Source organism: Clupea harengus, chromosome 12 (genome assembly GCF_900700415.2).
Source record: "Clupea harengus chromosome 12, Ch_v2.0.2, whole genome shotgun sequence".
Lineage (NCBI taxonomy): Eukaryota > Metazoa > Chordata > Actinopteri > Clupeiformes > Clupeidae > Clupea > Clupea harengus.
In genome coordinates, this window is record NC_045163.1 from 16,271,122 (window position 1) to 16,296,009 (window position 24,888).

General features: G+C 40.4%; 1 protein-coding gene across 2 annotated transcripts; it reads right to left on the bottom strand.

Moving 5' to 3' along the window:
- Positions 1-71: 71 nt before the first annotated feature.
- Positions 72-24,435, bottom strand: myo1hb (myosin IHb). 2 transcript variants are annotated; one of them, XM_031577373.2, is made up of 31 exons: positions 24,198-24,435; positions 12,951-13,112; positions 11,975-12,090; positions 11,571-11,769; positions 11,194-11,274; positions 10,674-10,853; positions 10,105-10,203; positions 9,722-9,835; positions 9,330-9,401; positions 8,936-9,055; positions 8,709-8,776; positions 8,420-8,525; positions 8,026-8,106; positions 7,675-7,766; positions 7,415-7,509; positions 7,014-7,060; positions 6,614-6,694; positions 6,283-6,388; positions 5,979-6,096; positions 5,482-5,595; positions 5,242-5,318; positions 4,703-4,771; positions 4,079-4,163; positions 3,733-3,895; positions 3,271-3,354; positions 2,819-2,912; positions 2,589-2,644; positions 2,100-2,235; positions 1,771-1,838; positions 1,502-1,599; positions 72-1,383 (listed from the first exon to the last, which is right to left on the bottom strand). In XM_031577373.2, the coding sequence occupies exons 1-31, from the start codon at positions 24,207-24,209 to the stop codon at positions 1,092-1,094; spliced, it is 3,285 nt and encodes a 1,094-aa protein (XP_031433233.1). In that variant the 5' UTR covers positions 24,210-24,435; the 3' UTR covers positions 72-1,091. The 2 variants fall into 2 exon arrangements, 1 of the variants encoding a protein (XP_031433233.1); XR_006152695.1 differs by having other exon boundaries at positions 1,105-1,188; positions 1,284-1,838; positions 24,198-24,434.
- Positions 24,436-24,888: the final 453 nt, after the last annotated feature.

The window sequence follows — 24,888 nt, forward strand, 5'->3', positions numbered from 1 at the left end:
CTTGGTGGAAGTATAAAATTATGATACACATGGCTAGTTCACAAAATAACATAGTTATGTCTTACAACCTGTACAGTATTTTGACATCTTTTGGAAATGAACATGTCCTCTTTTCTGTGACGAGGCCGGTAAAGAATTCTGTCCAATTCCATCGTTTAGTCCTGCAGGGCTAAACGTGTTTAGATTCCACAGTGTAATTGCAATTGTGGTGTTAAATAATGTCCCGAACAGACAGGTTTAAGGTTGGTTTCCCCCTAAAGTCCTCACCAAAACCTTTGTTTTCTGAATCCGCACCACTTCCACATCATACCACTGTCACAACATGCCTAATCGGTTTGTAAAGTTTCAAATGCACCCAAAACAGACCAAATTCCTACCTGGTTGACTCCAGATGTATTTGCAATGTACGGCTGGCTTTGTGAGACTAGCTACTATGTTACAATGGCATTTGGCCAATAATACCTCTTAATTGGTGACATGGAAGGACTTGTAGCAGACTAACGTGTGGCTTTTGCAGAAGTGACACTGGTTTACCATGTAGGCTACTGTACATCTACACAAATAGAACATTGCTATGCAGTCAGATAAATAGCATCCTCCAAACCTATACAACACAAAGTATTACACTTTTAAATACACTTAAAACACAGATTTACATCAGCATGTTCACTAACCATATTCTTTCAAATCTTAAGGCAGAAAAAAACCCGAAAGACAGATTTCAGACTGCCAGAACAAAACTTATTATTGGATTTAACATTACTCTGATATTGTGGATTGTGCCGGAATACACTAAGAAACTACATAGCATGCAGAAGTGTGTGGGGTCATTGCTCAGTCTTATGCCTCTAAACAAGCAGAATGTGGCTTTAACAACAATCTTGCATTATGGAACATGTATTTTAATCATTACATGATGACAGCAGTGGGTTTATTTGTTCTTTGTGGAACTATAGAGCTCTTCCTGTGAGCATCTTGCATCATGAAATCACGGCCTTTTCCACTCTTTTGTTTAAAAAAAAATCCAAGTCTACATGATGGACAGGGCAAGGCAGCCATCTTAGAGTTCATAACTTGGTTGCAGTCTAAAATTAGATGACCAGAGTTTTGGGGAAACTGTAAGTGCTTTCTGGATTTATCCATGATATCCAGTACTCAGGGTCATCGGGATTTTGTCTTTGTTGACTCCTGGAAAAATTGAAATAATTTGTGGTATTCAGTGTTTGCAATGACTTGAGCTCTTTGTTTCTCTGCCACCATTTCCCAGACACTTGAATACTCACCACCATTAGATGCCCATTCTTGGCCCGGTATACCATGGACTCTGAACCACTCTTAAAGTCCACAAAGCCTTCTCTCCCATGATGGATATCAAATCTTACACTGCAAGTAGTTTAAGCAACATATAGCATTTAGTTGTAAGTATATACTTGCTTATTAGGTATTTTTCCATAAACTAGGGTGACGGAAATTAATAGTAGCTTAGATTGATTTTTCTCACCTTCCCTGGACGATGCTGATGATGCTTTTCCTATTCATTAATACACACAGTTTGGTGAGGACCTCAAACAGGAAATCACACTGCAGAACTACATCCCCCTGCAAACAGACACGCTACATAGTCACACAAGAAAAAATCATTTTAACTTGACTTGAGTAGCAATACTAAATGTGGCAACAGTTTGTAAATATGTTTTGTTTGTTCGTTTGTTTTTTCTCTTGTTTTGACTCTTCAATTTGTCTTTGGGGGGGGTTTGTATTTTCTCCTACCTTCTGCTTGGAATCACACGTGACATGGAAAATCAGGAAGTTGTCACTTAGGTTGCTCACAGACACACCTGAGAAAAGATAGATCAGCTGTTTGTTTGTTGTTTGTTTTTTACACACATACAAGTAAACACTAATAATCTCCTAGCCATCATATAACAAAACTCTAACGATAACCATATAGTTAAAAACAGGACACTATTCTAAATGTTTAATCTCATAATAAACACCCTAATTCTAATCCCGACAGTATCCGACACCCTAGTTTTAAAATAAAATAAATAACCCTAGCCTAATAAATGCGTAGCCTTAGATATAACTGCAGCAGTAACCTTTCAGTGAGGTGTACTCCATCCTTTGCTTGACCTTGCCTTCCTCCACCAGGTAGGCAGCCACCTGTGTGAAGATGAGCTGCCTGAAGCGGGGCCTGAAGCCGTTGCGGTCGTACTTGATGACAGGAACGCTGTACTGGGGGCAGATAAACAAAGACCAGTGTACCTTTACTGACCTGAACACCAGACTGTCAGCTGATAGAGAAGGATAGACGTTCTTAATTCTGTTGTTCACAACCTTACGGTGACAAATAAACCTAATTAAAGGTTTTACTGGTAATAACTATCGAAGTTGGATTTGCAGTCCTCAGTCACAAAATTCGAATATGACAAATAACATAATAGAGGATATTTCAGTGTAACATTTTGTGTTATACAGAGACTATCAAAGTTCATTTTCCTGCAGTCATTAGATCCTGTATCAGATTTCTGAATGAAACAGTAAATACACATAAGAAAATCTTAAGCGCTTTATGGAGAGTGTTATACCTTTACACCCTCCTGGCAAAGTGTCTGCAAGACTTTGATGTTGAGGTCTTGTTCACCTGCATACAAGACAATGACATCAAGACAATGACACAGTTCTGCAATTTGTTTATTTGAATACTATATGAATTTCTGAGTTAAAGTTACAAAAATTACAAAGGACATGTGATATGTAGTTTTCAAAATAAATGCTGTATTTCACTTATTTCACAAAGAGTCACAAATAGTCGTACTTATCCTGGTGTCAACGAATGGGCGTCCCACGCTGCTGGGGTAGTTTTCTTTCTTGCCTCTGAAAAGGCCACTGGTCAATCCCTTCAGCTGAAGCTGTAAACAGAATCACATACAATCCATACAATTTGAAAATGAATGTGTACATGGATGACATTTAGCAAGTCAATACAGAAGAAATACTAGTAAACAGCAGGCATTAGGGTTGGAGGTCCCTGGATCTTTGCTAAAAGGGAAGGAATCATCCATGTAGGGATATCCTGTGGGTCATTTGTTGTCTTCGGCACATTCCTGTAAATTGTATCAAACCTGGATGTAAAATTAATCATAATACAATTTTTGCCAGTACCATATACTGTAGTGTACACAGAATACACCATTGAGCCTTAACTGGTTGTGTACAGGATGAGGTGGGAATAATAACGCCAAACATGTGACAAAGGTCAAGGATCACCTGTGCTTTCCTCTGCGCTGTCATCCCTTTCACATACTTCTGCACCATGTGACGAATATAGAGCTTGCGTAGTAAGTGGGAGGCCTGGAGAAGAAAAAACACTTCTTCTCTAATATCCCAATGGGAAACAAGACTATAAAACACACTAACTCATCTCACTTATGTTCTCAGTCACATATGTATACATGTACTTTTTCTCTGTGGTCTCAAATTAATGTTTCTTGACTGCTGTTAAAAACAGTTCTTTGAGTTTATTTAGAGTAAATGTGTACTAAAATGGGCATTATACTGTCAACTTTTTTTATAAGTTATTTACTGTGGTAATCGTCAATAATACAACATAACAATAACAACAATAACATCCAGACATTTCACTATCCACAATTACACCGTTTCATATTATTCATGCTGTATATTAAATGATAAAGCATTCGCTGTAGCAGACATCCTTCAGCCAACTACCTCCTTCATGATGGGGGGAGGGGTGAGCCAGGTGTGTCTATCCAGAACACTTTTGGGCAGATTGTCTTTGAGTCTCATGAGGTAGTTGTGGCGCACAAAGGCCAAGTACTCAGAGTTGTCCTTGCACACTGGCTGGTTTCTGGTCATGAAGCCTTTGATAAACCTTAAACATGAATTATTTCTGCTGTAAGGGAACTGTGTGAGTGACGTGAAAGGGTCTAAATTCACTACCCATGCAGTTTCATTTAAATGGGCACATTCACTTCTAGACAGCATTTTAATATTAAACAATGCTATAATGCTCCATGTCGTTATACAACATAAACAATGTTATAAGGTGGCTTACTTCTTAATGACTTTGACAGCCCAGCCTCTCCTTTCCTTCTCCTTTCTAGCCATTAGTCCCCTCCAGCAGGTCTCTATCTTTGTGGCTGGCACACGTACACCAGGCAGAGCGGTGTCAAAGACAAAAAACAGACCAGACAACGAAATTCCCGTTTAGTGACCAGAATCAATTATAAAGCTTTCAGTGTTCATTGCCAGCTGAGGATCAAATGTTTCCTTTTATTGCTCACTTATCAGAAACCTTCCGCTGACCGCCCAAGCCTCACATTCAATTGCTGTTTCCTCCCAGATTAATGTAATTCATTAAATAGTATCTGTCTTTGTTCTGTCAGTAAGAATATCTATTTGGACAGAGGAAACAAATACAAAAATATACCTATATGTTCTGCCATCCAAGTATCAGGAAACAAATACAAACCCACACCCACACACACACACACACACACACACACACACACAGTCTTTTAAACAAATTCATATGAAGGGGTTTTGAAGCTCATGGTGGGGTGTCCAATAAACTATCTCTAGACGACTCCTCTAAAACTGTGTTGCCCCATATTCCAGCTGAAAGATTCTGGGGCACACGGCAGGCCTAAGGAGCCAGTGTTTTTGGGTCACCACTCACCAGCTTCCTTCTGCCTGAGGAAGTCCCCTTTCACTCTATATCCTTTATACTTCGCCTGGATCCTGGTGGCTGTGTAGAAAAGATATGAAAAGATGTAGTGGGGAAAGAGTTATCATGCTGGCACTAGACTCTTCACAGATCAGGGCGACAATAAGACAGGGGTTGTTAAAACCTGGGACCCTGCTGTAATCTTCACGTGCTTTACTTTCCTCTAAAGGATTCTGGGACATTTGAATTACTCCCTCCATGAAGCTGGAACTGTGTTAAATCTCACTCTGTACGTCTCTCTGGCATGATTACTATTATGTTACAAGATCAGGCATAGTATGATCTATTTTGGTTAAACAGAGCTTGTGTGACTGATGTTTAATGGCTACCAGTTGCACTGTAAGATTAAAACTTACTATAGCTTTATACCCTAATAATAGTGTACCCTGATCAGGGTGAGAACCATTCCATCGAAAATGGGTCCAAGAGCAATATACATACAAGAAAAATGTATGCATTAATATAAAATCAACTCTGTCATGAATTCTCACCCAGTTGGTGTTTGCAAAGATCAAACGCATCTTCAGTGGCAAATAAGGTTTTCGGATGACGTATGAAGATTTTTGTCCTTTAGGCATGCAATATAAAGTAAAATTAGCTTTAGGCAGTTCATTTCAGTGTTTTAGTAAACCAAAATGAAATTGTATTAATCTGGCCTCATTAGACTACCAAACTAATTTTCATTTATAATGTAAAACAAAGGTCTGTCTCATTGTGGACGTCTGTTTCACCTGCCCATCTTGTATTCCTCTCTCTTGTATCCCAGGTGTTTAACCAGCGTTTCCACGCCTTGTGCTGCAGTTCCTTTCCAGTTTGGCCATGTGTCTGGACACAGGGGCTTATACCTTGAACATGAACAAAATAATCACACTTCCAGAAAAGCAACAGTAATATTATTACTGTTTTCAGATCATTTGGGTTTGTAAAGTCTTTGAATTTATATGAATAACCTTCACCCAATGATAAAATCTGTGTCCTTACACAGTATGTCTGAGGTTAGAAAAATAGCTGAACAACACTAATATGACAGTAGTACTGCACTTTCACAATAAGTGTTAGTCAATTAATTTTTCTGCTTGAAACGAAAGGCTATAGATGTGTCCAGGCTCTGACCCACGCAAGTTGCGTACCTCAGCAAAACCTCCTATCTCCTCCTGCAAGTAAACCCTGCCCTCCTGAGTTGGAGAAAGGCTATAAGTTATGGCCCTGAAACATGCAGCTTGTGTACCTCTGTAGGAAAACCTCATATCTCCTCCTGTAAGCGAACCCTGCCCGCCTGACCCGGAGATGTTCCATCAGTCCTAGGTACTTCACCTGGTGTCTAACGATTACATCATCGAATCGTCCTGCAGTGGGGGAGAGGTCAAAGCAGTGGCGGGCCACTTCATAAAACATTCAGGACCAAGTAGCCACACACCACACACACACATCACACTCCTGAACAATTACAGGCTGTAATTGAAGCAAGATACGTTGTGAGATTGGTGTGCGCGGCGAGTCAAGTTGATCGGCCAACCTGCTCGATCGCTCACCTGGCTGTTTGCCATCGTTGGGTTTCACGCAGCGCACATACCAGGGCTCCTTTGACATCAGGATCTCCGCCAAGCCTGCCAGGCTAGTCTTGAACTGTGTGGCTACCTGTGGAATCAAAACCCAACAGTCATGGTGTCTTTTTCAGCTTGTAGTGTCCACATTAGGAAGACAAACAAATGTGTGACTATCTAACTACCAGTTCATGATATAAGTCTGTATGACCCAGACCATGTTGTCACAGCAGAAAAAACAACGTTACTTCTGAATATGGCCACTCTATTAGGGGAGATTGATATGTCACATACTTTCTAAATGTACCAAGAAATGTACCGTTTCTGGTCTCCTTTTGCTGTCAGGTTCACTAGCTGGAAAGCAGTGTTTGATTATATTATTTTGGGACTGACGCATCACCTGAAATGAACCAAATTATCCCCAAGTTATAGAATCATAGAATGAAAACTCAAAAGTTCAAAGGTCAGTTCTGATACATTACAATAGTATTTTTCTTTTTTTTAAAGACAGAAATTGACATTTTAAAGACACGTCACGTTTAATTACATAGATGCATAAACTACTATTCATTATTACATTGTGTAAATATACATTCATGAAGGAATGTATTTGTTCCATGTATACATACGCACCAGTCCAATATTTCCATTTATTTACTAGTGGATTAAATAGTATTTAAAATCAAATATTGTTGCTTTAAGGAAACAAATGTACCTACTTCTTTTATGTTCCTGTACAGGAGATCATTGTTCTTATCCAGAAATCCTGAAGAAGAAATCGCTTGTGAGAACATGTTGCATTACATTAGGAATATCCCCTTTACCTTCAAGTGACAATATTTAAATTCCATCATGGCTCCCATCCCTTACCGTAAATCAAATGATTCTCCCCAATAGACAACTAACACACATATTTTATCTGGGAGGAAAAAACTTGCATGTATTGTAGAAAGTCAACCCAGTTAATTTAACAATAAACTAAAAGATTTAGCCAGGGCATGAAAAGTACAGTCTATTGGCAAACCACACCAAGTGAAGGTACACAAAGAGAAAGTTGCCCTGTGTCATGATCCAAAGCTATGTAGATGCGTTTGTTACAAATATGCTATATTCACCTCACCTGAGACAGAGTATGTGACCTCCCCAGCATAATGAATCAAACGAAAGTCTCCTCGATCAAGGGTCTTCCTGGTTTTTTGGTCTGCCAGTTTATGCCTGTTGGATTAAAATACACTATGTGAAGTAGCATATGACAATAACTATTTAACCATAACACTGACAACATGAAAATAATTGGGTTGTTTTGTATAGTCTCTGAACATGAAGTGTATATAAATGTGATGTAAACAAAAGACTTCTTTTGATTTGTAGTAGACTCACGTGATGAGGTGAGGATGGCCACTCAGCGTTTCCTCCAGCTTCTCCAGGAAGGTAAGATCTGTGGCCTCGCCAGGGCGCAAGCACTCCTCATCCTGCACATGTTACACCAGGTAATGACACGTTGTTTGCTTTTCTAAAAGCACTCTTTTACAAACTAGAAAAAATAGCACAAGCTAAGAAAATGAACACGACTTATTCCAGGTTTTTGCTAAATTGACAAATATGGAATGTCCTCGTTTTTTTCACCCCATTCCCCACGTGTGTCGAGGTGCGTGAGTGTGTGTGAATAGGAGTTTGAGAGGAATTACTCCAATAATCTTGACAAGCTGCCTGAAAATGCCTCGCTCTTACCAGCACAGAGATGATGCATCTGTGTTTCTCCTCCACTAGGTCGCAGATTATCTTGTTGTTGAAGTATGGCACTGGTTCCCACTGAAACAAGCAAGTCAGGTGAGCATGAAAGCGTCACCTCAATGTGTTTCACAGCCAAATACAACAAAAAAAGTCTATTTTAAGCTAACAGAGTTTAACCATTCTAACTTCTCAGAACCTACTCTCTAACTCATGCAATCAGCATAAAACGAACTGTGCACAGAAAATGCTTTGACACTTTTTATGTTTCTTACAAAATGTGACTATAAGGGCGAAAGATCAAAGATCATAGATCAAAGCATGGGCTTTTAATGTATTGAACTAAACATTGGAATAATGGATGAACCTTTAAAAAATTATGACATCCACTTACCTCAATCCCCTCAGTTTCATATTCTTCCTGCTCTGATTTCAGTGTCAGCTGTATGAAGAGCTGCTGTAGCTTCTCATTACAGTAGTTTATGCAGAACTGTTCAAAACTGCAGCGTACACCACCATTTTAAACAAGAACAACAACAACAACAGAAAGCAGTGGTTACGGCTAGCCTCATTGTAAAATTCATCAAATTTGGTCCTTACACACCACAGGAGCATAAGTCATTTTGTGAACATTGAGGAAGAGTTGTGGATAGTATCAACTCAAGAGCCTACTGGCTTCAGACCTGTTCACTTGGAAGACTTCAAATCCATAGATGTCAATCAAGCCAATGACAGTCTTCCTTGTTGAATCCTATGGAGACATAAAGACATAAGGGAAAGAACATGGACCTGAAAGTCGTGTGGAGTTATTATTTCTTAATGCTTAACTACCTATGATACTAATATTCATGTTGTGATGTTTACTGACATACGGTACATATTTAGGGGCCTTAACTTCACATAACTGCACCTTGTTAACCAAAGACTCGTTGATCTTGCCCACCAGCCAGTTGAATGTGCGGCCATAGATGGCTTTGGCGAGTGCGTCCCTGGCGTATTTCGCATGTTCTTTGGTGAAAGGACTGAGAACCTGGAGTAAGAGAGACCAAATTAGAAGTAGATCTCCTACAACCTAACAGCAAGGAAGATAAAGTCAATTGGGGAGCTATCACAAGTAACACACATTGTCCAGTAGACTTGTATTGACAGATATTCTATGTTTTGGTCTATGTTTTGACCACTTTAGAGCCATTTATAAAAAGAGATTAAAGCACATGAGTTAAAACCTTGCTAAAACAGCCACAACATATACAGCATTATCAATAGCAGCATGCAAAAGATACATAACATCTTGTTATAAATACCTCTTCAGATTTGGCTTCAATCTTCCTGTGAGTTAAACCCTGCTGCAGAATCTGTGGCGGGATCCCAAGCAGCTGGGAAGGACAGAGATTATTCACTTCCAGTGTTTCACAACAACAAGGATTATTCTAACACAAAAAGCATGTTTGACCGGGTCTCTAGGAAATTGAGACTGGAAGCGCGACAGCTTTTCGCCCATTCAAAACTCTCTCTCAGACCTTTGTTGGGAACACCATTAATATATTTGATATTAATCTCAAAAATATATTCATTGTTAGTCTCAGATGGTGCACGCTCTCAAGTTCTGCCCTCACGACTACTCTCCTCATTAACTGACGGCTCTATTCAACTGTGTACGGTTGAATGTGCTTGGGTGTTTGGGGTTGAAATGTACCTTCGAAAGCCAGTGCACCTCAGGGCTGCTGTTAAGAGTGGCGTAGCCTCTCACACTCTTCTCAAACTGGACATTTCCCAGATGAAGAACACTGGCAATGATCGCCAGCAGGTGCTGCAGCATGTCATGAGAAAATGCAGTCAACAGAAGAACTCGACCAGCATACACAGGGGCAGACGCGAATGCACACACACACTCACACTCACATGCATACACACACGTACCCACACACACACACACTCAAGTGTACACTGTTTTTTTTTTTTTTTTTTAACCACAGACAGATTGGGAACATGTTGATTCCAGCATACTGGGAATCGCCAGGAAAGGGAAGAGGAGTCATTGGAGACAAAAAGAAAATGAGGACACAGTTTTAGGCTCACCTCCACATCCCTCTCACTGAAATCAATCACAGTGAAGGCTTTCTGGACAGTCTTCCAGTCACTCTTATCATTGATGGAGCTCACCTTGGCACATTCACCCTAAGCATGAAGCACAAAGGGAAGGTATTATGGCCTTATTATGGTATCAATAGTCAGGTGTTATGGTATTATGTTGTGGTATTTCTAAGAATCCAGTGATGTATGTTTATCTTCAAGAGGCAGACATTTGCCACCTAAATTATCTAATTACCTAATGTCTAATGTTTTACATTCTTAGTTTTGCTGGTAACTATGTAATATCTGATACATTTTTAAACTTCAATTCTCTGCTGATAATTTGATCTTGCTGTATATATTTAATTCATTTATATACACCCCCCTCCAACTATTTTAGCTGAAGGCTTCAAGAACTGTCACCCCTTGTCACCCTTTTGAGTGGCCTCAACTAACTACTAATATGACTACTAACACATTGCAAACACTGACTACTAATATGACTACTAATACATTGCAAACACTGACTACATACTGTATATGACCACAAATACATTGCAAACACTGATTCTCACCCGAACGAGGCAACTATACTTCTGACAGTTTCTCTCCAGACCTAGCCACCTCAGCAGGTCATCCTCACCACCTTCCACCAGCTGGTAAAATATGTGGAAGTTCCTCTCGCCATGGTTCTGGTGGACAACCCTGGACTTCTCCAGCAGGTAGCTGAGAATATGGCCCCCAACGGCTCCCCCCTATGGATTTGAAAGTCATATTTATCATGGTGGTTTGAAGGAGGCTGTCTGTCTCTCTGTCTGCTCTATACAAGAAGTAAAAAAAAAAATTCATACAACAGGTAGCAGATACAAATTACCCAGAGTTATTACATAAGTCATCATAGCAAATTCCTTATGATACCATTAATGGAGCCAGAGTAAGTTCTGTTCTGAAGAAGAGAACATTCCTATCAGATACTGCCATTGTAAATCTCCATTAGCCAGTTGTAAACGGTATAGTTGTCTAGCCTTTTCTAATCACTAGTCTGTTATTAATTATTATTATATTAATATTTTTTAACCTGTGCTTGACCTTTACCTTGTGATCAAACTGTATATCCATGTACTTCCCAAAGCGGCTTGAATTGTCATTCTTCAGTGTTTTTGCATTTCCAAAAGCCTAAAAGACAAATGTTTTGACACATTCTTATGCAACATCTCATATGTGAGTATCTTTCAATCTGACCTAAAGCGAATTCATCACAACACTTAACATGTTACTGTTTTAAAGTTGCTAGAAAGTATCATCGCCCACTCCTTTGTCAAAAGCATCGTAGAGATACCCCGTTGGCACCGAGAGAGAGAGAGAAAGTGTTTTCGAAATTATAGTTTCGCTATCATTTAACAAAGGTAGTTGTCCAACAACACTGTCAGGAAACACATCCCTGAGCAGTTTCAAGCAGCGAGGACGCTTACCTCTAAAACAGGATTGGAGAGGAGGAGTCTGTCTCTAACATCGTCCAGTACCCTGGTGCTGGGGCAGCTCACAGCATAGAACTGCAGGACCTTTTTGCAGGCCTCTGTCTTTCCAGCGCCACTCTCCCCGGAGATCAGGATGAAGTGGTTGTTCGTCTCACTGAGCATTGTGCGGTAAACATTGTCTGCTAGTGCAAAGCTGAAATGACAATCATGGGTCGTACTAAAATGTAGTTACGGTCAAATTTACAATAACATCTACATGAAGACAAACGAACACAGACACACTGACAGTATATGTGTACGTGACTCAGAATATTTCCTTGAATGTTGAATATGTCACCAAGAACAGATGCTCAGACGCATATATAGTCCATGTTTCAAGACGTTTAGTATAGACTTACATGTGTGGTGGCAGTTCAAAGAAGTTAACTCCCATGTACAAGTCCATCTGCTTTTTCGTGTAGATGCCCAGTTCTTTATAAGGGTTGACTGACACCAGGAGAGTCCCAATGTAGGTCTGTAGGTGAAGAGGGAATTACAGACGTCCACTCTATTTTGCAACATTAGGTACGTTTACAGAATGCGGTAAGACGATGAAGAAAGAAATGTTCAATATCCTGACAGTTTGAAGACGCAGAATAAACATTGCAGTCTGAAAGTAAACAGACTCTGTATGTGTGACCTACAATTTTTTTTAACACATTTTGGTTAACTTGACATTGAGTTCAGTATGATCTACTGTACATCCAAGTGAATGAGATGACTTCGTTTTTTTTTTTTTATAGGAATTTCACCCCATTCCCATGAGAAAATGTTCCCATAAAAGATTACCAAGAACACTTCATTCAGCTTAAGAGAGATTGTACCATAATAAAAACTGCTGCATGTGTAAATGTGGTGAGATTAAACTGGTTCAGTTAAGCAAAACACAATCAAAGGAAATCAAGTCATTGCCAGGCTAGCCGTCTCATAAGTACTGTTCCTGAGGATCTATGTTTGAAGTGCCTTTCTTGACCCTAAGAGACTATTCTACTGCCCCGATTGCAACGTCAGCTTGAGAGCACCAGGAGGGGGTTTAAATTGAACATTTAATCAAGCAATGTGGCCAGTCTGCAGCAATGGCATTTCAATTCTAAAGCACTTGATTGAATGCAAGCCTTTAACACAGACACTGTCTCAATACCAGGTAAGGTCTTTAGGCACCAAACTCACTAACTTACTCTCTCACTGTAACACTCAGGAAGGGTACATCTGATTGTTTTTGTATAACATACAAAACAGCAATCTTTTTTCCCCACAAAACTGTAAACTGTAAAGATACTGTGGACCTACAGATTATCTTAGACAAGGTACTCTATTTCTGTCCCATAGACTCACATAAATTAGGTTCTCGTGGAAGCGTTTCCTCAGGTTGTCGAGGAAGGCGCTCTCACTGGTGTAGTTGTCCAGTAGCACAAAGTCCTGGATGCCCACCCGGTCCCGTGCCGTCAGCGAGCCCTCCATGTCCCGCAGGATGCGATCGTAGCGTTCCTCCAAGCTCTGTGGCCAATCACAGCATCAATGAGAGTCAGTCGCCAGCCCAGAGAGAGGATGGGAAGTAGGTTATGCTCTTAGCCAATCACAGTATCAATGACAGTCAGTAGAGAGTAGAGAGTTTATGCTCTCATTCACACACATCAATGAGAGTCAGTAGCCAATCCAGACACAGGAAGGGAAGAAGTTTATGGTCTAAGCCAATGACAGCATCAATGAAAGACAGTAGCCAATCCAGGCAGAGGAGGGAAGTAGTTTATGATCTTAACCAATCACAGCGTCAAAGAGAGTCAGTAGCCTACCCAGTAAGAGGAAAGGAAGTAATTGGTCTCAGATGGATTCACCTGGTCATAAAAATGACACTTGATGCCCTTGTGGCTTAATGGATGGAAGATGGCCAAGGCAGAGCCCAAAGTCATAGGTTCAATTCTCAAAGAGCACAGGAAAAATATATCATGTGTGCTACCGAAAATCCTAATGAATAAATATCAGACTTCTAGGGAATGCTTTCCTAGGTGGAATTGTTAGACATTCAAACTCAATTAAAGTCTAGTTAAGAAGTAAGGGCTTAGCACTTACTAAAATGATACTAGAAAGATATTCTCTTTCCAACCATGTAAAGCGTGATATATTTGGATAGTCTTCTTACAGAGACTTTACAGATGGTTTGTTGAAAGTTCAGTCTTTCCAATTGTTCACTGAACATCACCTTAACCAACCCCAATTTCTAACCCTAACTTTAACCATAAAATGTAGTTAACAGAGTTCCAACAGATAGTTTGTTTATAATCCGAGCATCTGTATGTAGTCTTCCTATAATTAATCTATGACCTTGGTTTTGACCTTAGCACTTTGCTTTCCCAGCTGAGCTACAGGAACATACATTGTGAAACATTTCAGCACTGCTTCAGAGAAATAAAGAATTTCAGAGAAATCGTGAAAAAAGAAAAAAAGTAATAAGTGGATATTTTTCCGTCTGCTGTTTAGCCAGGTGTCAATTCCTCAACCTCCCCACCACCCCTCTACAAGTCAAGGCTGTGCCCTGGCCAAAGGACATCCCTCCTATCCTCTTCCGGCTATGCACTCTTATCGTAAGGCCCCTCTGTCAGTACATTCTCATATATGGCCATCGCAAACGTCACGCTTCTACTGTAGGTGCCGACTCTGACAGCTCAGCTTCTCCTCATCTGTGTTTTTTTTCGTCCGCCGGTTTTCGATGTCCAGACGCCACACAAAATAGGAAATGGCCTTGAACGGATCTGTCCCTCTGTGAAAGATTTGCGTTTGGGAGGGCAACTATCTAATCTGCTTCCAGGCTGATTTCCGTCTCAGCAGGGTGATCCGTCACCCGACAGTGTCATCACCAGCGGATGCAAGGCACTAGAGGAACCACCGTGACACGCAGAGAACTGGACTCGTGTGCCACAAATACACCTTCGGTACGAGGAATGATGTGTGGCGTGTCTTCTGATTAGATTATTTCAAGCATTTAATTTGAAGGGACAAAAGAAATGCTTCAGTGAAAGAAGAAGAAGAAGTGACAGAATTAAGAACCATTAAGTCCTAATGAGTGGATGGTATCAACAAAAATGAAGGTGGTGAAAATGAATTGAAAAATACAGTGATAAATTATCAAATGATTTGATTAATTTAAAGGTAATGTAACTAAATCGGCCATGATATGATAAAAACAGAGCCATCATTTTCATTCATCATTCATCATTCACAACAAATTTCCATTTATCATTTAAGAAAAGTAGCCTCAAGGGTAGAAGTAACACAAATGTATTGATGAGAGATGAGGAAAATGCATCTGAATTGAAAAAAGAGGGGTAAAAATGTACGTGAATTGAAAACTAGAGTGATAATTGTCAACTGATTTGATTAACTTGATTGTCATTTCATTTAAAAACAGTATTGCTCTGATAATCAACTCAACTGACATTTATCGTTTACAGCCAGGAATTTTTTTTATTACTGTTATATATATTAGCTATATGAAGCCACTGACTATATGACCATCACCATTAATTAAATATCTTGAGGAGGCAAACACCATTGGATTAAGGCTAGAGAGCAGACTTTTTCAGACTGCATATTTTAAAAACAGACAACATCATATTCTCAAGACAGCAAATCAGTTATAAAACTAATAACCTATTTTTTTTTTTAAATATAGCCTAAAATCTTTTAGAACAGTAAACTTTCATTAAATGTGCAAACGTATCAGAAGGCTTACTCAAAATGTATATGCCGGTGCAGTGTGACTGCTATGTTTAATTAGCCTTGCATACATAGTGAAAGCTCAGTCCCTACCTTGAATGAGATTGAATCCTCTATTGTTATGAGTGTGTGTATCTTCCCATATCTTTTTCAATAGCACATCAGGGATTATATAATGGGGAAAGTGACGGGAAATAGTGACCTCTTGACCCCACCACCTCCTCCACCACTCACACACTCCTACGATTTCCACCAATAGGGGCCCATTAATAATATTAAAGTAAGCAGAAAAGGAAGCAGTGGTAGACATTTGTGACTGTTGTCATAGGTGCACCTATTCGGAGAAAAACAAAATAACAGTCCACATAATATTATTATTAGGCGATATAAATAAGATTAAGTCTACATCCTACGGACTAGAAAAGATGTTTCTTGTATCACTTGTACGTTTCTGAAAGTTATTTTGGGGGAAAAACAAGGCTATTTTCGTCCCAAACCACAGGAAACCTCATCTGGTCCCAGTCATGGGGTGTAATATAGGCCAAGGGCATCAGCACATGCAGTAATTCATCATGTCTTTATTGTTCTCTCTTGCTTTCCTGGTACTGTTTCCCTCAGAGAGATAGGACAAGTGTGTACACACACACACACACACACACACACACACACACACACACACACACACACACACACACACACAGACACACACACACACACACGCATGCACTCGCATGTACAGACCCAAACACATGCATATAATTAATCACATACACACACACACATATCTAAACATACACACACACACACTTTCACACACAGAGCAAAACATAGCCTGATAAACCCAATTATCTTCATGTTTCCCATGAGAGATATGACAAACACATGGAAATACACTCCCTATAGAACTACATCCGTGCTCACACACACACTCACACACACACACACACACACACACACACACACACACACACACACAAATAGGCAGCCTATACAGTGTACATAAAGTGACTTGCAAAAGTATTCAACCCCCCTGAAAGTCATCTCCATTTTCTGGTTTACAAAGATACTTACACAAATTTCTCCAAATAGTATTGTCATTGCGAACACTTATGCTGTAATATATTTCTTAAGGTTAAATAAGTTATTTGTCTACTAACATGAAAACGAAATACATTTAAAACTAAAATATTTTACTTGTATAAGTTTTCAACCCCTAGACATTAATACTTGGTAGAGAACTCCTTTGCTGCAATAAGAGCCTTAAGTCTTTTGAAGTGAGACTGTACCAGCTTTGCACAATGTTGTATCGTGAGGATTATTCATTCTTTTCGGGAGAATTTATGTAGAACATCTAGGTTGATGGGATGGCAGTCCTCCAGTGTTCAGTATTATGGATGGTATTTTGTGGACTCTTACAGCCACTGAGCTCTGTAGATTTCTTGGGGTGATGTATGGACTGTGGTGGCCTCCCTCACCAGTTAATATCTTCCTCGGATGCCTGGTTTGGGGGACAACCTCTTCTACAAAGCATCTGTGTGCAACTTCCACTTTATTCGTATGGATCCAATCAGAACACAGATATTTTCTTGGTGTCTTCCTCATTTAAGTATTCTTCAGTCGCTCTGTTATTTCACAACCTGGCTGATAACCCTCAGGCTGTAATTTTTACATCCAGAAAGAGATCTTTACTTTAACCACTCATAGTTAGTATGTAAGTATGATCAGTAATGGTCAAATAAGTAGCACCTCTGTATCATTTATGAATCATTTGCCATCTGCCTTAAACTGGAACTCAAGTTTTAATACTTTTCATATATTTTTACATGTATTTATTTGTAATGTTAGCAGACAAATAACTTATTGTGTGCAATAAAAAAAGCTGTTTGGGGTTCATTATGTGCAAGTAGCTTTTATAATTGTGAAAATAGTGATGACTTTCAGGGAGCCACTGTATATGCACATAGATTAAAGAGGACCTTTATGCTTTTCTACTTTTTCCCTTCCCTTTAGTGTGTTATATCACATTTTGTACATGTAAACGCTCTGCTATGTCAAAAATTACAAAGTACACACCACAGAAACTACTTTTCTCAGCTGCCTGAAACACATCGTTGGAATTCCAGCCCTTTTCCTTTGTTACAAGATAATGCAATCTTGTTACACAATCCTTATTGCCCACCTAGCTGACCAATCAGAGCTCACTAGGAAGGTACTCTCTAAAGACCGTTCCAGACAGAGGGTGGATAGAGATATACAGTATGAGAAAAAGAATGTGTTTTTGGAGAACTGAAGCATGTGAATCTATTCTAGTAGACCCCAAAAATAAAAATGATAAACATTGAAAATGAGCATCATACGTCCTCTTTAACATCCGCGCAAACATACACATGCAGACACAGGTGTTCTCTTCATGTACCATCTTAAATATTAATGGATAGAGAGCAGGTGGCGCAGCAACATTGGCAAGATTAGAGCTAACTCTCCACAATAGGCCTAACCTAATGAGATGACCAAAAGCTGTAAGGCATTCATTACCCCCATTTTATCAAATTCTAAGGGGGACAGGGTGAACCACTTTTACTATGTTAAAAAGAAAAACTAATTCATTGAATCTATTTTGAGAGTGACAGTTTGAAGCATTACATTCTGCATTTTTATATATCTTGGCATCATAAACAGATAATCGACTTAATCAACAAATGGCCTATGATGAAATACAGTAAGTTATTTTTGGACTGTGTGAGTTTGTTATGTCGTTCAGGGAGGAGTGGTACAATTCCTGTCCTATCTGATAATGCCTGAAAAACAGGATCCTTCACAAGATAAAGCACTGCCAGTACTTCAGTCTCAATTTGTCATAAACAGCCATTGGAACAGTGAAATTAGATTGTTATGTACAACGTAATATGAGTAACTAGAAGTAATAGGATGTGGATGTTTTTAACTTATATATGGTTCCTGAACTTCACACCACCAGTGGAACTCTCACTGTCCAGCAATCATGCTTCTCAGCAATGTCCCTGATATATAGCTTGTTGAAGAACTTCACAACCACAGAACTGAGAACTGTGGAACTATGAATTATAACCACGAGACCTGTAAAACTACAGAAACAAAGACATCAAAGGGCCATCTCACAGGTTTCATGTGGCTAGAAAGAGTCATCTCTGTAAAAGCGAAAGGGCCATGTGGGATACTTTGAGGTGATGGGATGTTGATGACCCTGTGATGGCATGCCTTCACAGGCCAAGGCAGAGATTACGGAAGTGCATGACTGGGGCAACAACACTCAACGGATGAAAATCTGACACCAAGGCTGAGATGAGGTAAGAGGGTGTGTGTGTGTGTGTGTGTGTGTGTGTGTGTGTGTGTGTGTGTGTGTGTGTGTGTGTGTGTGTGTGTGTGTGTGTGTGTGTGTGTGTGTGTGTGTGTGTGTGTGTGTGTGTGTGTGTGTGTGTGTGTGTGTGTGTGTGTGTGTGTGAGAGAGTGTGAGAGAGAGAGAGAGAAAAGGCTAAATGTTATTGGCTAAGATGGAAAGAGTGTCACAAACCCAAATGGCACAAGGTTGGATTCATTACAACTTTCCAAATTAGTATAATCAAGATTCACAGAAAAAAGAGGCAGAGAGAACAAAGGAGGAAAGGACACAGAGAGGGAGAGACAAGAGAAAGAGTAGTAAATGTTACTGGCCAAAGTGAAAACAGTTTTAAATGTCAGAGCCAAATGCTCTATATTGGATTTGGATTCAACAAAACGTACCAAATTTGTATGATTGGGTAACTAAGGGGAAAAGATGGACAGACCGAGATGAATCCAGCGACGGAGAGAAAGAGAGAATGACAGCATGACAAGGAGGACAGAGTGGGAGCTAGAGAGCAACAAGACACCCAAATAATGGCCGCCATCAGAGGGAACAGGAGAGGCTGTGCGGCCATCTCTCGGCATCACCAGAGAGGCCGGCCCATTGTCTCTGTCACCCCACTGGCCTCTGGGCCGGATCTGGTTACTCCTCGCTCAAAGTGGCCGGCCGCTCCTGAAAGGCACGACGTCCGTTTTTAGGGTCAGTGACTGACACAGAGTCACCTAGGGCAACACCCGATGGCCTATATTACCGCAGAAACTCAAGAGTCCGGCTTTGTTTCCGTCACCTATCACCCAGCTGTGGTGCGCTAATGAGTCTGCAACTGCCCAGCTAAATATCCACGATGCAAGCATGCTTAAAAATGTATTAAACCACAGGGGGGTAGGGTAGAAGGTTAGCTGTACGTAATTCCGTTACCTGAGCGTTCTGTCTGGAAACGTTTTTTAACAGTGTTTTGTCCAGTGTGAACCTTCTTTATCCTATCAGAGAGAGACTAACGGCTTTAACCACTTGATAGTATTGTGGGAGTGATTAAATTCGCCATGATGTGTTGCCATAGAATTTTGCTCCACCTGGTGATAGATCCTCCAAAAGAAGTAAAGAAGTTTAATTCATCAGACATAAAGCAGAAGAAGTGGGATTTTGTTCAAAGTGAGAGTGATCTCTTGATGGTACAGGCCATGCTTTAGTTTTCCAACACTTTTTTTTATCTCTCTTTCAATTCTTACTATGACCATAGCAAATCATAGACTATACAGTACTACCATGCGGTAAATCTTCAGACAGCATGCAAAAGGACAGCCTTGAGTGATGAAGTAAAATTGCATACATTTAACATGGAAATACAACAGCCTCACACAGAGCCACTTCACACAGACTACAATACTCTTTAGAGCAGAGAACCTGAAGATCCATTTCCTTGTCTCGTCTCATTCAGTGAACAAACAATCCAGCTAGTGTGCCTTGGCGGTCCATTTCCAACTAACCTTTTCGCTGGCACCCATGACTAGAGCATTGACCAAAAACGATTGAAGGTTCGATTTTGATCGGGGGTTTGTCGGGGTAGAGGTAACCCTAATTACGACTGCCCGCGTGGTCTGTTTGCGTGTCGCTCTCTGCTTGTAGTTCTCCCACTGGCCTCCTCCGCTGAGGTACCCCGTTAAGAGGGCCGTAGCCCAGAGGTGGTGCCTCTCGTGCGGGCAGTGGCTTCCTGCCCTGCCTGGCCCATTCAGCCTAATGACTCTGGCTCTACGCTCCAGCCTGCTGAATCATTTATCGGGGGGACAGGCAGGAAAGATCCCCCATTCGGCATTAACTCCTAAGCCACCTCCACCACCTCCGCCACTTCCATTGCAACCCCACCGCGTGTAACACAAGGCTCCTGAAACCCTATCCTCCGCCTGTCGTGAGTCTTTCCCTCACCCCTCCACCAGCACCCCCCTCTTCTCCTTCCTGCATACACAAAATTACAGGCAGGGCTGGAGTCCAGTTACTGATCTTTGATTAGGCCGATTCGTTTTCAGCTAATTACTAACCACTCATCAATGCCTGATGCAGATGGCAGCTCATTTCCAATTCCTGAATGGGCCCTGCAGATGCTGCACATCTCGTGGAGGTTCACAACCCGCATACACTGTGTCAGTACAAACACATTATCATTCATTGCAGTAGAGGTAGAGTGCATCAGGTAGTATTCAGACACGTTCATGTTTTCAACATTTTGTTACGTTTCAGCTTGACAGAGCTTGAGAGGATCTTCAGAGATGAATGGCAGTAAATCGCCAAAATGTGCAAAGCTTGTCTTGTCATACCTAAGAAGACTGCCAAATCATGCTTCATCTAAGTACTGAGCCAAACGGCTGTAATCGCTGCCAAAAAGTTCTTCATCTAAGTACTGAGTAAACCGTCTAAATACTTTCAGTTTTTCCTTTTTAATAAATGTACAAAGAATTCTAAAATCCCTTTTTCGCTTTGTCATTATGGGGTTCTGGGTGTAAATTGATAAAGGAAAAAATGAATTTAAATGGTTTCAAGAAGCTGCAAGGCTGCAACATAAAAACATTTTTTTTTTTTTTAAATTAAAAAAAAAAACATTTTAAAAAGTGAAGGGGTCTGAACACTGTATCTGGTACCAGTAATAGTCATTGTAGTAAAAGTAGAACATGTGGTAGTACTGTCATTTACACATTGTCTGGAATAGCACCCTTGCCTGTGACAATCTGATATGCATCATCCTGGATACAGGCAGACACAAAGGTTGACAATGTTGTAGAGCTCTAATGGTTAAATATTAAGGTTAGGAAGTGCACGGCAATCACAAAAATTGTCTTTAATAGAATTAGGTAGAGTTCTCAATGTTTTAGTTTTTTTATCAGCTAGATAATTCAGTCTGTTGAGACTGCAGTAGATTGCTGTCACTGGTGCAGAATTCAGTTAGGTTAAGTTGCGGTGGAGCAGCAGGTTCTAGCATGTAACATATCTGACCAATTTACTCTTATTAAATGTTAAACCTGAGCACCCTGTAAACACCATCAAAGATCATATTTCCAATGACGCCTGAATGCCCCTAGCCACAAATGACACAGTCGGGGTAACCTGTAACCTCGGGGTAACCTGTGGGTCTTTAACGATCATTGCTTTTTAATTGGAATCAGCTCACTAAATTAAGGATGTGTGGTTACGTTACTCAGAGTCTTCATGGCATGGAGAGGTGGGTTTGTAAATGGCACATTTCTAGACACGCTGGAAGCTGTCATTAAAACTGATGTCTCACTCTACAGTACTGAGTTGCATTGACCCAAACTAAACAGAAAGAGAGTGATGCGCTGTCACTGTTGTGTGAGTCACCTTCCTTGGGGCAGCATTATAACAGGAGTGCCTCTATTTACCTGAGTTGAGAGACACCTCTTAGTCTGAATAGGATGATAAAACACAAACGATAGTAAAGTCTGTGTTGGGTATGTTATTTTTGACTATTAAAAGTAGATGGTGTTAACTCCTGTGAATGATGAGTCTCGATCAGCAAATGAAAATGAGGCTCACACTCATGGGTGAGTCTCGATGAAAATCAGATAAAAATCATACTCACACTCATGGGTGAGAGTGTGGGAGGTGTGTTGAGCCATTTTCTACCCATAAAATGCAGATTTTTATAGAAATGGGAATTTGTCAATATTAACACCAGTATTGATGTGTTTCATCACAGTTCAGTCATATCATTTAGTTTACAGCTCAAACAATTACATTATAGGGTGCACTTACACTTTAAGCTGAACTGACACTACTATGTGATAGCTATTGCAAAACTGGATGCCCTGTGAAACAATGTGTTTATTTTCAATATAGTCTTGCTGCCATGTCAAATCAGTGTTAAGAGTATTAATAAATCAGTTCCGGAGAGATGGGCATCCCTGTCCACCAGTTATATTGTCTGTGTGTAGCACATTTAAAGGGGGTGGTTTCCCCTTACGGTGGCTAAAGCTTACAGAAGGAAGATTACATTTTGTGAAAATGCAAAAGTGATGGTGGTGGCATAACCAAAACAATTTTGTTTCAATGTATCACTATAAACTATTCCAAAACATTCCAATCTAAGGTACTGATTATGCTCAAGACCAACACTAGCCAAGAAAAATGAGACAGGATCAAATTAGCAGCTTTGTTGTCTTTTCATGGGACAGAATATTTGTGGGTCACCTCAAGTTCATTCCGACGTTCCATGGAGTGAATACTTCAACATTCATTCTTTTTCAGAGCTACCTGAGTCTTGTCCAGCCTTAACTATCCCAGCATTTCCTTCTACTCTCTGATTTAGCACAGAGCCCACCAAATCCAATTACACAGGAGTCACAGGGGTTGGTTTTCCATTATAAACTTTATGCTGAGTAACGTTGCAAGGACAAGTGGACATTATTTAGCTCTCTTTGATGTCGCTGTCTCTCTTTTACGTTTTGCTTACATTTTCCAACAGAACAGTCTGTCTGTATGACTGTCCATCTGTCTGCCAATTAGGTCTGTCAATTTGACTTTTAACGACAAGAGCAACAGGAAGCAAAGGCTGGGCATAGCGAGTCCTCTGACCTGGCCTGTGTGATCAGGAAATGAATGACTGCAAAACCAGTAAATGAACGTTCAAAATTCCAGTTGAAAAGGTAAATGCAGCCACAAATTCTAGACAATGTAATGACTCACATACAAAATGATTATCACTTTCCTTTGTCAAAACTATTTAAATAATGATTAATTTATCCATTCAAGTAGGAGATTTACACCATGCCAAGTAGAGACATGGAGATGAAACCTGCAGGTAAACAATCATAGTGCCACACATCTAACTACTCACATTCCAAAAACATTTTGACCTTCTCTGTGTGCTTTCACTGCACTGTGTGTTATTTTAAAGTAGTTTTTTTAAATGTCTGAATCTAAATGTAAATGTACATTACAGCCAACCACCCAATACTGTTCACTTCAGAGTTGGCTTTGCTGCCCCCCAACAAAGTCTTGAAGAGGGTGAAGGCTAACGTGACCTGACCAACAACCAGGTCGCTGGCCAGAAGGCCACAGAGGCCAAAGACTCACAGGATAGCCACATCAATATTCAGCAGTCCACTTAACCTTACAGAGACCAACATCCAACTGATCCTTTATTTATGCACGCAAATAGATACAACTGCCAAGCACCTACAGACACCGCAAGACTGTGCTACCATGCTATCAACCAGAGTTTATCTGTGGTGTTGCAAGACAGCAGGAACAGGACCGTAGAGCTTTTGGATTGTATTATTTTATCAGTTACACAGAGGTCTCAAATATCATTAACTAAATATGTGAATCAGGGTCAGAGTGCCTTTGGTGAATAGTCAGAGGTCATTCATAGCATGAGCAGTAGGTGGATTAGGCAGATACTACACATCAGCAACAGCTATAAGTAGCCAGATGGCTAAGGCATTTGATAAGTGTAACCTGTAAATGTATTTTATCGTCCAGCCCAGTCGGTGAGTTACCTTCGAATTCATCTTCCCATTAGCCGTGTGGACAGGCTGCTGTGAATTATCCAGTTCTGGTGGACTCCTGGGTGGTGGCAGTTGTAGGACGGGGGGTCACCCTTGTTGCAGAAAGAGAAGATTGTGGGAGTAGCGGTGGCTCTGTGAGTCCAGGCAGAGGAAGAGCAGACCTAAAAATGCTGAACTGGGACAGCACTCACTTTACCTATATCACCTGGATTTATGGGTATCCCACAATGCAATAGCCTCTGTTGCATTGGTGTCATAGTGTCCTAATTTTCTTCACCCACCAACTCTCTCTCTCTCTCTCTCTCTCTCTTTTCCTCTCGCTCAGCCTCGCATACACTCTCTCTCCTTCTCTACCTCTTTCTCTCTCTCTCTCTCTCTATTACTCTCCCCTCTCTCTCTCTTTCTTGCTCCCTCTCTCTCTCTCTGTTCCTCCCTCCTCTCGTTGGCCTCATTCTTGCATGCTTAAGGCAGAGCGGACTACACCTAACAACATCTGAATTACAAACATTTAAGTGAAGACAGACAGAAGAAGAAATGAGTGCATGCTAGTTTCAGTCAGACTGGATGAATAAACCTTTTAGTTGATATAAGCTTACATGGAGAATCAGACAGAAAACATGCAGTTATTATAAAGTTATTGTAGTAATAGAAGCCTGCAATGTTTTCTTTGATGTATTATGAG

What these genes read in the sequence shown, in the direction of transcription:
- myo1hb (XM_031577373.2), bottom strand. An exon ending in TTGAAGCCAAATCTGAAGAG is followed by an intron (nt 9,056 to 9,329) that starts GTATTTATAACA and finishes CTCTTACTCCAG; the next exon opens with GTTCTCAGTCCTTTCACCAA. An exon ending in ACGAGTCTTTGGTTAACAAG is followed by an intron (nt 8,777 to 8,935) that starts GTGCAGTTATGT and finishes ATGTCTCCATAG; the next exon opens with GATTCAACAAGGAAGACTGT.